Consider the following 12,241-nt stretch of genomic DNA (forward strand, 5'->3'; position numbering starts at 1 on the left):
ATCTGCTATTTTGACTCAGGACTGCAGGGAAGAAGTGGATTTTCTGCACAGTCATTCTGTTTTGCATTTCAGTGGTCTTGGGTTTACTGTGATCAATTGAAAAAATTTCTAAACAGCTTTGTGAGAATCTACAAAATACTTTGAGAAAACATCCTTCTAAGCATGCAACACATTATGTGCTTAATAAGTGCAGCTAATACTTGGCATATTATTCTGATTTTGTTAGCTTTACCAGTGTTTTCACAGGAAGCTGGCTTTGAAAAAAATGACCACAGAAAACAGTAGTAATACCTATTGCTGGAAATAAAGTCTGGAGGTGTATCTCCTGCTCGATTTTCTTTGGCATATTTAGGGTTCAGAGTTCCTTTAACTTGGCAAGCCTGGGCAAGGAACACTTATCCATGTGCGTGCACTACCTTCACTCCCATATAATTACTTTTTGCTAATGCTCTGAAATAATTTTCTTTCATTTTAACATAGTCTCCAGTCCTGCAGACATCCAAGCACTTGAATAACAGACTCCTAACTTCAATCAGATTACAACTGGGAATAAAGTACTTAGCCATGTGCAGCATCTGGTTGCAGAATTAAGATCATTCATCTCTTGGGTCTTCCTAGGAAGCTACAGTCTGAGATATGTGCCTGTGGACCATGGGGTTCATGCAATGGGGCTGCTTTACCTAAGATGAGCAAAAAAGTTTCTAGAATTCCTAGGGCAATCCACACATCTAATCCAGCAGCCTCTGCAGAAAGTATATCAGCTCCAACAATCACACTATTCACGCCCCGTGGCATTGAGAGGGGGAAATACTGTCTGTATAGGGAATTCATTAACAGTTCAGGCCAAAAGGAAGTGTAGGCCTAAGTGTTTCATCAAAATCAAGGACTTTTTTTATATATCACCTTGAAAATTACTTTGCATCTGATATTTGAGAAAGGACAGCACCTTGCAAGAACACAATTCACTAAGCTTTACTCAAGTATCTTGAAAAGAAGTTTGATTTCTTTGATGCCTACAAGTTTCATTAATGTGTACGTAGGCTCAGAACAGTGCACAATGTTAAAACTTCAGTGCAATATGTCACGCTTTAGCTAAATTCCTCATGAATTATCTCATATATTTTTCTATGTCTACACACATTTATAGGATGTGTGTATTTCCAGCAGTAAAGGCATTTTCCAGTATTTTGCTAAATACATTAAAAGCCTATTTTTAAATTTATAAAAACATTTAAAATCAAAAAAAAGCCCTACATTTTGAGCTGTTATTAGAAGAGGTAATGAACTTAATATGCTAATGTAAAAAGGCAAAATAAAAAGAGTTTTCTGAGTGTTTCTGAATGTTGTTTTTAGCATGTTATCATTAATGTATTAAAACATGCACAAAAATGCATTAAAGGATCAGGAATATTTTCCTGCAGGTACTTAGGATCTAATAAATAATGAATGTGATGATTAACTACATGGGCAGAAGTACAGAGCATTACCAAGAAAAAAAAAAAAACCTGCATAAAATCTGGCCTTTGAATGGATGTGCACCATTGTTTTTAATACTTAAAAACCCACTTGAATATACTCAGTCATGTGCAAAGAGAAAACAAAAGAAGCAAGCGTGCTTGAATTAATATTATATTTTCAAAGGAGACATTTAAATATCGCCAAGAGCCGTGAGGGTGTCTGGAAGGGAGTGGAAGGGCACCGTGGCGAGCGGAGCGCAGCGGTGCCCTCAGCGCTGCTTGAGCAGCCACAGAGGCTTGTGCAGGTCCAGAGAGCTGAAGTACGACCACCACCAGGGCTTCTCCCTGCCTGGGGACGACCCTCCTCGAGCCTGGGGCCGGGCGTGAGGGTCGAACAGTTCCAGCGGGTCATTAGGGTCGTACGCGTCCTCCATGGAGCGGCGGAGCAGCTTGCTGGGCCAGGCCTCCGCCGGCCGCAACACGAAGTCCACTCGGCCGGCCTGCTTCATCCTGGCAGGGATGGTGACCCTCTTCATCACCCGGCTGTAGCCCGGCGCCTGGGCACTGATCAGGTACGTCCCTGGGGGCAGGAGCCGCCAGTAGTCTCCATCGGCAGCTTGGGAAAGGGACAGGCACAACAAAACCCGGCTCAGCTTTCAGCCGCGCGGACTCTGCGCTGCACACGCGCCCGTGGGCGCACAGATGGCACAAGCAGCTAAGGGAAGCAGCTCAGATTATGAAAAATGTTTGGAGGCAAACTCTAGATGACAAAAAGGGACTTCACCTGTGAAAACCTGGCCCTTGGGAGCTAATGGAGTAAAATTCGCATACAAAATGTCAGTAATAGCTGTTCCTGCGTCACGGGAAAGAGATGCTTCCCTCCATTCTGCTTTTCCCAACGGTACAAGGAATAACTCCCAAAGAAACTAATTTAAAACTGTGTGAAACTCAAGAAAGTGAAATCAGAATCCAGGCTGCAATATATATACATATATATATATATTTAGAATGTCTAAGGAGTTAAGAAATCCCTCTTTTTATTAAATTACATTCAATTACTTTGCAGACATTCTCGCATGTAAGACTGTGGAGTTGGAGCTGCAGCTGGTATAAATTGCCATTAGTGTAAAATGGGTGTAAATTTCCTCCAGCTGAAGGTTAGACCCTTCAGGCAAAAGCAAGGAGCTTTAAAACTGAAAAATTTATTCCTCATTTTATATTTCCTTTATTTTGAATGGCAAGTCTCTTAGCTCAGTTAGTGTTGCATGAACACTATTTTCTCGTGGAATCTCTTAGTTCTTTTTAACACTAAAATCAAAAAACTTTTTAACCATATGATATTTTTAACCCCACCTAACTCAGAACAAATACTCTCTTCCCTACAGTGTAAACATATTTTTATTTAATTCTTAATCCCTTAAAAGTCCACTGCCAATGGGAAGCCAGTTCCAAACTTCTTCTGGGAAGAAGTTTGAAAAAGACCCTAATTCGTGCCAGAGCCTCCCACCAGCCTCAAGAATGTGCATCATCTCCACTATTGTATCCCCTCTACTGCTGGTTTTTTTGAAAGCTGGAAAAACATCCACTACATTATAAGCCTCTCTGGCTTTCCAAATTGATTCAACAACTATCATTAGAGCAAAATGTAACCATTCATATCTTCTATCTTGCACTTCTATGGCCTACCCTGTTCTCTCTGAAATCAATAATAAAAAGAAAACATTGATTTTATTGACAGCCTAAGAGTTGAGAACTTTATGACTGTGAAAAGTAACAGCTGTATGTGCCCCAATATGTGTTTACCAGTTGGTGACAGGTATGAAGTGGACATAATTCAATGTTCTAATAATAATTGTGCAAAAATTGCACATATTTATCTGTTTCTGCATGAACAGGAAAGGTTGTAGACCCTTTAATTTCTGTAATTATTCTAGCTGTAAAAATTAGAGGGAATCTTACTGTACTAACTATAACATGTTCACAGCATCTCTAATAACTTATTCCATCAAGGCTCCACATCTCCACGTGCTGAATTACAGCCTCTGAGCACAGCTGTTGCCATATTCCCCAAAACACTGGCTTTGGTGGACAGCAGACTGTTCCAGGTGAAATTTTTCTCATCAACAACTCCATCATCCCAGAGACAGGACAGACTTAGCAGCCAGCTTGATGTCTTCTCTCTTGTTATTCTACAAGAGAACTCCCACCTGAGCCTTCAGTTTTCCATTAAGGGTGCCATTTCTACATGACAATACTTTTGCAGGTTAAGCTCTCAGTACTTCTACTCTGCTTCAGCAAAAATCTTAAACTAAAAATATTACCTGTGGTGACATCATGCTGAATGCCCCTGACTGAAATTCGAGCGTTTTTTATCGGGTTGCCAAACTTATCGGACACAATTCCTTTTATCCCACGATGAACCTGGCAAAGCAAAGTTAGATGGGAGTCACTGACTGCAATACCACCTCCTCATCACAAGGAAACATTTGTAGAGAGGAAACAATTGTCAAAAAGCCCAACCCATTTGGAGGCTCTCAGGAGATAATGCCCCTTCAGATAAAATTCCCTATTTCGGGAGGTCCAAGGGGACTGAGGGAAAGGGGTAATGGAACCAGAGCTTTTTTTGGGATAGGTATGTGGCTCTGCACTGAGAGATCCTTCTCTGCACAGATCACTGGCACCTCATGGTCTGACCACAGTATTTAAGGACTGTTTCTGAATGCCTGCCCTAGACACAGAACCACAAAGAAATGAAAAGTTAAGGCTTTCAAAACCAATCTGCTGCTCTGAGCACAAAGGGAAGGCATCACTTCAGGTACTTGTGACTCATCATCACTCTGCTGCCTACACTTCACTGCCTGTCAGAATGTCATGACAGCAGTGTGCATGACAGCCATTTCCCCTTCTCTACAAGCACAGAGCTGAGCTGCTCGAGCTGTTGAGAAATGTGCTTGGTGACAAACTAAAGAGCAATGTGAATTCTGTCATGCAAGGAGGTGCTCAAACAGCTATATTGGAAGTTCAGCAAAATAAAACAAAACAGAAAAAAAGTTCAAAGTATTTAAACATTAAGCCTCTTAAGGTTCTCTTTTTACAGTGTTCCAAATTTAAAATATTTTATATGGGGAAATCTATATGACCTTTTTAAGTGAAAAATAATTCCATTTTTATTTTTTCTCTGAATAGCTATGACGAACTTGAGTCGTTTTTTACTTCACTTCCTCACCTCTTCTTGTCTCTTCCTCTCACTTTCCCTTCCCCAGTACCCTTGTCACAAAAGAATAGAAAAAAACACAAAGCATCAAATCAACAGGAAAAACATATTTTGTTTTCTGTTGGAATATAAAGATGTTTAAAAATACCCATTAAAGTATCCAAATTTACAGTAATTGATAGCACAAAGTTTGGGGAAAAAAAGTCTAGTCTATTGAGAGCAGTTTTTAATTTAAGGTGAGACTGTGTTGTCACTGCTCTTCTTAAGCAGCTGTTCCATACTGAGTGAAGCTATTCACTGGAAGGTTTGGGAACAACTCAATATAAGGATTTGAAAACTAGAGAACTACCCCTTATAATGAAGCACTGCAATTTGCTTTGCAGCACAAACTTGGGGATTTGTCATATGGATGGGGAGTAAATATGGTCAGAAGAGTCATCTCAGACTCAAATTTAATTTACAGTATGGACATACTTAAAGTGGTGTGATCTCATCCAGCTTCAATAATAATTTTGCAATTATAACATGACAGGATAAAAATGACAAAACTGAAATTTCCTTAATAATCTTGCTTTGGTTTGCCTTAGTAAATGTACTGTTTTTCATTTTTCCCCAAATCTGTGTCACGTGAGTTTGGCAGGGTGTTTTGATATTGTTTCTGATGGGGAGAAGAGATCAGCATTTAAGAAAATGAATTCTACTTCTGTGTGTTAAGCCAAGTAGATTTGTATACACACCAAACAGCCTGGTATATATCAGAATCAGAAAAGTTTGAATTGGTTATGGCAGACTTAATCTTTATCAGGGGTAATTCAGTCATCCTTATCTGCAAAGTTGTTTTGCTTACTGTCCTGCATTTACTCAGAAAGCTTTTCAGGCACAGACTTCTACAGTATCTCACACTATAAAATCTTTACATCTTGAAGACTTCAACTGTAATATATATGGATTTAACCCAGCTCCATTTGGATTCACTAAAACTCATTTTCATCAGACAGCTGTAAAACGAAATGAGCTTGGTGGTCTGTACTGTAGACTTTATTGAATGATAATACTTACCACAAGTAGCAAGAGGTTGCTTAGAAAGGCCATAAAAACACTCCTAACAATTTTAAATTACTGCATAGTCTATCAAAATAAGGCATGACAGAAAGCTAATCTACTAATGGCTGAGAGAAAGATGAGCAACTTCTGTTTCTGTGCTCACTTACTTATTGTCAGTGAGGTATTTGTTTTTGCTAAGCTTAAACTTATTATTAAAAGTGACATTTAAGTGGTGTGTTCTAATGCTCAGAGACACACAGTTCTTCCTTTAGAAGATTTGGCTTCTGATATTTAATACCTACTTTAATAAAGAAATGAAGATGGAAAGTGTGTAAATGACATTTCTAGCAAGATTTTAGTTAAATCTAAATTTACTGTGGAGGACAGTAGGGTTTGGGACACAAACATGGAATGTGGAAAGGAAAATTTCAGGAAGCTCTCTGGAGAGCAGATCTTGTTGCTTTAGTCTTCAAGAGGAAGGTTGATTCATACTTTTCTGAATATTAAGATTTTCTCTAGTGTTAAATTTTGGACAGCTGATGAATAATGCTGTCCAAAGCATTCACAGATAATTCTCTTTCTCACTATTTTCAAGGCCTTTGCAGTCCTCAGTCTCAGTCCTTTCTGCAGCATTGACAAAATACCACCTGTGTCCTGCTAGAGAAACTGAGGCACTGGGGCCCCTGGAGGAGAGTGTGATTGATTCAGCATCATCTCGAGAGCTAACCAGGAAAACAGCAAAGAAATTAATTTTGACAAAGAATGAAAGAGAAAAACAGAAAGCAAAAAGGCCTGCAAAAGCAGAGCAGTACCATTTCCATGTAATTCAGAAGGGCACCTTTGTTTTCATGCCAGATTGTGAACAGTTCTTCCTCCAAAGGAAACTTTTCACATCCGACCTCCACGGTAACTTCAAAGCAGTTTGTGTGAAGGTAATTAAAATCTGCCATACCTATAGGTTTAAAAAGAAAGAGGAGGATTCATGAACAGCCGTGCAGATTTTAACTGGAGCTTTAGTGCTCAGTCAGCTGAATGCCATCCCTGTGGGTGTGGGTTACTATACTGTAAAAAGTGCGTGCTAATATATAAAAAGTGTTCAACAAATTCAGAATTCTACAACTTGTTTCAGTTATAAATTAACTAAATACAATAAAATTTCTTTCAGTAAAAAAAGCATAATTTGACATTATTATTCACCTGGCCAAAAGGTAGCAATAGAGCAATAAAAATTGGTTAATCACACTAATTGTATAATCAGCTGTATTAGAAGTGATGGCCAAGGGTCACCAGAAGAGAAATGACCTTTTGCTATTATTATGTTCAAAACTGTTTCAGTACAAAAGACATTGGGCATAATTTTGGGAGGAATGTAAGCCAAAAAGGTCTAAACCTCATTCTCACGTGTGCCCCAAAGCATTCCAAATGTTTAGTTTCAACATCATTATTTGGGGATCCAGCTGAGTCTTATTGGAAAACACAACTGAAGCACAGCTGAAAATTTATGGACACTATTTTAGCCATACAAGTATTCAGGGAATTCTAAAGAAAACAAAATACTATTATTGGGGAAATCAAATTAACAATAGAAGCACATTGGAGATTTGTCTCTGTTGTAGTTTTCCCAGAAAAAGGAATTTATTTAAACAGATGAGAAAGCAGCACATGCATAGTCCACAAGATGGATTCAGACTCATGCTGCTAAGGAATGAAAGGATAGCATTAAGCATTTATTTATACATGTCAGAATTTAAAATAAAAATATGTGATATAACAAATTTGAACCTTGCATAACTTGTTAATTTTTCTCAAGTCCCATTGGGGTTGAATGCATCCCATATTATCTTCATAAAAACATTACTAATGTAGATTTTACTACTTAAATCTCCTACAAATTATCTTTAGCACAGGTAGGACCTTAACCAAACTGAAACGAATGAAATCATTTTGTTCAAACCCTGGTGTCTTGTAAAGGTCACATAGAGGTTTTACCTCACTCGATATGATGGTAAAGTGGTTTTACCTCCAGTGAAGCTGTACCACTCAGCACCATTTATAATACCTCCACGTTGTACAAAATTCCCCCCACAGCGAAGCTCAGAGCGGTCTGAGATGACGGGGTGTGCATCTGCATAGGCTTTAGCCAGCATTTTGAACACCTGTAACAGAGAGGATTGAAATAGGTTTGCTTTTACCAGCTGCAAACTTTGCCATTGCTGTAACTATTGCTGCAGTGAGTCCAGACAGTGAGACACCCTGTTCCTCGAGACTGCAGGAGGTGATGAACTGCTCTGCAAGGAAGTTTCGTTTGTCGCTAAGAAATTTTGATTTGTCTTCTGCTCTAGGATTCTTCTCTGCAATCTGATGTATTTATCCAGGGGCAATTTATAAATTACCAGAGGATTTTTTGATACTGTGCTTCAGTCTACCACCAGGGGCAGGAGTAGAGGACATTTTTGGTTGTACTTCAAGTCCCAGGTTTTAAAGTTTTAAAGTTGAAATTTAGTCCTCCTTTACGATTTGCTTGAGCTTTTGATATCTTTACCCCTTTAAAATATATCTATATTACCTTGAGCCCAACTAAATCTCCACACTGAGTGCTGCTGTTTAAAATAGTCAGTGTCAATTTGCCTTACACTTATCACTCACACAGGAAAACCTGCCAGTTTGATCTCAGAGACAGTTGCTTCTGTGTGGGGCAGAAACCATTCCCAAAAAGTGAAGGATAGAATGTGGTGATGTAGGATGTCACCACTGATTTCCAAAGAGAGTTGACACTGATGAAGAGCAGAGCAGTCACCACATAGAAAGGAACAGTGGCAGAACATGCAGTGAAGACAGAAGAAAGAGCAGTTATCTGAAGAAATCGTTTATTTGAATCATGTTCCTGCCCTTCTTCTCCAATGGTTATTCCAACTTTGTACAAAAATCCTTCCTCTCCTTTTTGTTTATTTGCATCTCGTCTGCTAAGGCTAGACTCTCAGATTTCAACGTTGAAATTACAAGTTTATCAGATGCTACTGGATCCTACTATTCATCATCATGAGTTTCATTCTATATTGCTTAAGATGATGTGTGCAAGAAGTTTGGTGGCTAAAATCCTGGTTTTAGAAATGATCCTAAAACTTTATTCTAGTATTCTCATCAAGGGTAAAGATCAAAATGACCAAGCACACAGCATTGATTGATATTTGTGATTGCTTCTAGTAATCACATGGCTGAGCCAATTATGGGATCAGGTAGGTGACCAAGGAAAGGTGGAAAGAGAGTTTAATATAAGTGTAAAGGCACTTTACTGAAATACTTGTGATGACCAGAAACTAAAAATCCAGGCTCAATATAAAATGCTTTTGTACCTCCCTTAAATTTCTATGTGTCTAAATAACGCTCAGACCAGAAAATTAAGTGTTCTTTATAGTTTTGCTGAAAAAAAAATAGATGTTAATTGAATATATTATGATGAACTTTTAGATAACTTTTGAATATGTTAAGAAGAACTGCCAATAGTCCAGTGCCAGGCTTAATATCTTTAATTTCTGCAGTAGTCTGGGTCCCAGTTCTGAACCTTCCATGGAAGGTATTTGATACAAAGTTTAGAAGGTGCCTATGTAAATTAGGTGGAAGATCCTCAACTTTTACAAAGACATCTGCAGATGTTGTGTTTCCAGTGACCAAGCCTCCACTTGTTTTACACCATGAGGCATAAGGCTTTTGCCTGGCCACTAGTTAAAGTGAAAGAAGATAAGTGGTAGTGAGAAGAGAAAGTGAGAATTCCAAAAGCAAATGAAATCTATTAAAAAAAAAAAAAAAAAGTTATGCTTTAAAAAAAAGAGTTATGTTTAAAAAAACCAAAAAAACCCAAAAAACCCCAAAAAAACCCCCATAAAATTTAAAAGTTCCTGGATAACAATACGTTTGTTATCACTTAGAAGCTAATGGATGACCAGTCATAGACCACAAGGAAACTCAGATTTTTAGGTATAAATTACAGGAAGAAAAAGGGATAAAATAGAGGAATCCTTGTGACTTTGGTAGTGTGAGGTTTCACTCTGTAAAGTGAGGTCAGGTACCTCAGCCAGCACTTTTACCCCACTGACTGTCACAGGCTGGGTTTTCCAGGGGGAGGGAAGGAAGCGTTTCAACTCACCAAAGGGAGTGAACTTGACTTGGTGTGGATATTTCTGCTCCGGTGAGCAGAGGCATCAATTCAGTTTCTTGTGTAACACAAACTGTTAAAATATCGATCTCCTTAAACCCCAAAATATGGGAAAGTTTTTATTTAGGTGGGCTGAACCAGAAGCAGGAATGTGGGTGTAAGGACCCAGCTTTGAGACTCCTTGCTCTCAGCCGGTACTGGCCCAGGTGGTGCAGGCCAAAAACAGACTTGAAATTTTCAGTGTCTTGGAGCAGAGGAAAAAGAGGATCCTTGTGCTTCCATGCAGGCACCATGATGGACACAAGGAGATGGAAGCACAGATGCATTTTCAAATGGGGAAATATAGTTGGAATATATTTCTCAAAATTTGATTTTTTAATATTCGGCTATCATCTGCTCTGCAGCATTTCACCCTGGTCTGCAAGTTTTTTCCTGCACAGCAAATGTAGCAGGTCAGCATTCAGAACAATGATTATGGCCAATGTATGACAGATAATCAAACTGCTGTATTATGGGATGCAGCTTCCCTGACAGCAGCAGCTGTAGTTCACATTACTTAAATGCAGGTCACTTCACAGGCACACATTTTATATCTTTCTGTGCAAAATTTAAAGTGATACTGACAGTGCTGTTGAGGTTCCTGTGCTGAGTCATTTGAAAAATCAGGTTTTCGTTGAGGACATCCCCAGCCCTCCCCTGTATGTTCTAAACTTCCAGATTTGTAGCCAAATTCCCAGATTTTGCAGTCACTGACTATGCATCAGTCCCCTGCATAGGGTTCCCTGTCTTACTGTGCTGCAAGCCAGGAGTGCCATTAGGGTTTGTCCAGCTGTGCCCTACACTGGGATGGAGCCCTTTGTCTGTGTGGCTGCATCCTTTCACTCAAAATACACACCCTGTCCCTGAGTGGAGCTGATGGAAATACTGCTGTACTTCCATTCCAGGGTGAACTGCTTGATAAAGCACACATGACAATACTCCTTCACCACCTATGCACTGGATAGCCCTAGCCCAGGCAGTGGGATGTAAAAGCACAGCTTTATGATTTCCACCAGTCCTCAGCAAGAGGTTCTGCAGCTTGCATTAGCACCCACCTGATGTTTCTTACACAGGCTTTTTACTGTGCAGTGCCTGGTTAATTTTACTGCTAAATCATTTTAATACACACACAGTCAGCAGGCATTGTACAGATCAGAAAAAATGGATAGTTACAGAAAAATGTTTAACAGTCATACATCTTTAAATACGTGTTAGTGAGAACTGTCATTTCAGAAGTCAGCCTAGAGATGTGCTCAAAGATAAAGGATGCTTCAAGTCAAAGATCAACTTCTGACTATTTTCAACTGCTCTTTGTTTATATAAAGAACCACTTTTCTTAAGAGGCCACAGACATTTTTAGCACACGCTAGAAGGCTGAAAAGCTACATGTTCTCCTGGTGGGCATGTCAGCAATGAATACTAGATTGAGGAAACCAAAGGGAAATAGGGAAGATGGCAAAAAATTTCACAGAAGATTTACAGTGAGTCCCAAATGAGGAACTTTCCAGGGACAAGAGGGGGAAACCAATCCCATTCATCTGACCTGAAATAAATGTTACAAGGCTGCCACCATATGGCAAAGAGTCTTTTCCCCCCGCCATTCCTTATGGATTTCACAGGAAAATAACACTGCTGGTCAGGTTCGCTCCTTTTATTCTGGAAACCACTGGTAAAAATACCACAGCCTACTCCCTTTAAAAAATTAAAACCTGGATTTTCCCAATCTGTGCTTTATGAAATCATATTTGGCCTCACAAAAGATGGGTAAATCTCTCCGGACCAAGCTGATAGTGTGTAAACAATCCTATATGTTAAATTACATTAAATAAGTGTATAAATCAGAATCACATAATATTCTGAGTTGGAAGGAATCCACAAGGATCAAGTCCACCTCTTAACTCAATCCCCTCTGGGGATTGAACACTTGACCTTGGCATTATTAGCATCAGTTCTACCCAAATGAGATAATATAATATCATATCATATGTATGTATATAGACTTGTGTTATGTATATAAATATGTTATTTATTATATATTTAGTACATACCTGCATACATATACACAAATGTACATGATGTAAATTAATCAAAGTTTGTTATTTATTAAAAGTAAATGTTTCCATAGTTCTACAAATGGAACCAACATCCTAACCCTGAAAAAACAATATTACCTTTTCATCAGGTGTAGGAGAGAACATTTTTTCTTCCATAGGATGCCTTGAATAGTCATAAGGGTAGGTCACAACCAGTTCACCCCCATGGAGGCTGGCAGAGAGCACAAATGGGATAGACCTCAACCACTTCATGACTGCTTTTGTCTCAGGGGCCACCTGA

At 39.0% G+C, this 12,241-nt stretch overlaps 1 protein-coding gene across 1 annotated transcript in view; it reads right to left on the bottom strand.

Annotated features, from left to right (window-relative positions):
* Positions 1–1,285: 1,285 nt before the first annotated feature.
* CPZ (carboxypeptidase Z) overlaps positions 1,286–12,241 on the bottom strand; it is a 34,765-nt gene continuing 23,809 nt past the window's right edge. The window contains exons 7-11 of the mRNA XM_063401552.1: positions 12,079–12,237; positions 7,736–7,871; positions 6,528–6,667; positions 3,779–3,878; positions 1,286–2,073 (exon numbers count right to left, since the gene is read on the bottom strand). Coding sequence (XP_063257622.1) covers positions 1,727–2,073; positions 3,779–3,878; positions 6,528–6,667; positions 7,736–7,871; positions 12,079–12,237 — 882 coding nt within the window. The 3' untranslated portion in view covers positions 1,286–1,726. The remainder of the gene's footprint in view (positions 2,074–3,778; positions 3,879–6,527; positions 6,668–7,735; positions 7,872–12,078; positions 12,238–12,241) is intronic.

This window comes from Prinia subflava, chromosome 7 (assembly GCF_021018805.1).
Source record: "Prinia subflava isolate CZ2003 ecotype Zambia chromosome 7, Cam_Psub_1.2, whole genome shotgun sequence".
NCBI lineage: Eukaryota > Metazoa > Chordata > Aves > Passeriformes > Cisticolidae > Prinia > Prinia subflava.